This window comes from Austrofundulus limnaeus, unplaced genomic scaffold, assembly GCF_001266775.1.
Source record: "Austrofundulus limnaeus strain Quisiro unplaced genomic scaffold, Austrofundulus_limnaeus-1.0 Scaffold1281, whole genome shotgun sequence".
Lineage (NCBI taxonomy): Eukaryota > Metazoa > Chordata > Actinopteri > Cyprinodontiformes > Rivulidae > Austrofundulus > Austrofundulus limnaeus.
The window spans coordinates 10,457-11,785 of NW_013953683.1; the positions used below are offsets into that span (position 1 = coordinate 10,457).

General features: G+C 43.1%; 1 protein-coding gene across 2 annotated transcripts in view; it reads right to left on the reverse strand.

The window, feature by feature from the left end:
- The window catches only part of vwa5b1 (von Willebrand factor A domain containing 5B1), a 77,706-nt gene that overhangs the window by 6,224 nt on the left and 70,153 nt on the right, over positions 1–1,329 (reverse strand). For both annotated transcript variants that reach the window (XM_014031608.1, XM_014031607.1), the window contains exons 19-21: positions 1,088–1,159; positions 777–846; positions 246–369 (exon numbers count right to left, since the gene is read on the reverse strand). In XM_014031608.1, coding sequence (XP_013887062.1) covers positions 246–369; positions 777–846; positions 1,088–1,159 — 266 coding nt within the window. The remainder of the gene's footprint in view (positions 1–245; positions 370–776; positions 847–1,087; positions 1,160–1,329) is intronic.

Below are 1,329 nucleotides of genomic sequence, written 5' to 3' on the forward strand. Positions count from 1 at the left end.
GTCTCAGTGCGCTCAGTTCCACGTTAATTGTGATGTCTAAAAGAAATGTGCGTGGATTCAGGCATACGCACAGTTTGATACATCTGGATTTATTGTGCATACGCCGTTTTCTGGATTTGACCGTATGTCTAAGAAATCCACACGACATTTTTTCATTCATTYYCCCAAACCACTGTGCTCTCACTTCWCAATAGTCCTGACCCGATGAAGAACATTCASTTGAACAGAGCCGACCCGATGCTCACCAGAGGAATGTAGTCTTTGTTCTCATTCTCACTCTCTCCCATAGAATCGGCCGACTTGCTGTGCGATCGGCACATGAATCCTTTAGCAGCTCGAGTCAGGAGGCGAGTCCTGCTGAGGGCCAGCCTTGGAGACGAGAAGAAAGAATCAGTGTTTAGGTTGTTCCTCAGCTTCATCAGGATCAACTAGCTGGTTCTGATTCAGGTTTAGATGTTTAGAATACAACCCAGTCCAAACAGACTTTATATGATTTATTTAGGGTCAGTATAATCCACTGAATTGTTATGTTTTTTAATTAATCTGTTCAGCCTTTCAGTATACAGCTATTCAATTTACAGTTTCAGCTCAGATCATCTGGAAACCTTTGTCCTTTCTGAGAATAACAGCATGATAAAAAACTGAGATTTATACATTTTGAACTGAACCTTTACCATGTTACATGGACAATAACTTAGGTGAAGCATTTTCTGTCCTGTAATCAACTGGTGCCACAAACTACACCTTCTCCTCCTAACCCACCTCCAGGTACCCACCTGGCAGAGAACAGGCTCTCCACAGATTTCTGGGACTGGTCAGAGGTCACAGATGGACTCCTCTGGGAGACTTGAAGACACGGAGGCAGACAGAGGGAAAATTAGACCAATGAAAGAAGCAGAGGTCTTTTTTCATTACCTGATCAAAAYCTAAATGTGAGATATTCAGTTTAGCAGCTGTTTGATCTCTCTGGTCTATCACCTGGTGTCACTCATTGTTCAGTTTGTTAAAGCACATCCAAAAATGAGACTAAAATGTTCACCTAAAGACTGCTGAGTCATCAGCAGCCCGTCTGATGTCATCCACCTACCTTCTGTAAAGCTGCATTTCTCCCAGCCAGCAGAGGAGGGGGTGCTGCAKGGAGAAACACCGTCCTCTGCACCTGAGACAAATCCAAAGGAAACTTTAAAAAGTGATTTTTTTATGAAACAACCCTTTAAAGCATAAAAATCTGCTATTTAGGGCTTTGCTTTTACCAAGACTCATCTGCAGTTACAGAGTTAACTTAATACACATGTGTCAAACACAAGGCCCGCGGGGGTGACTCCCGTG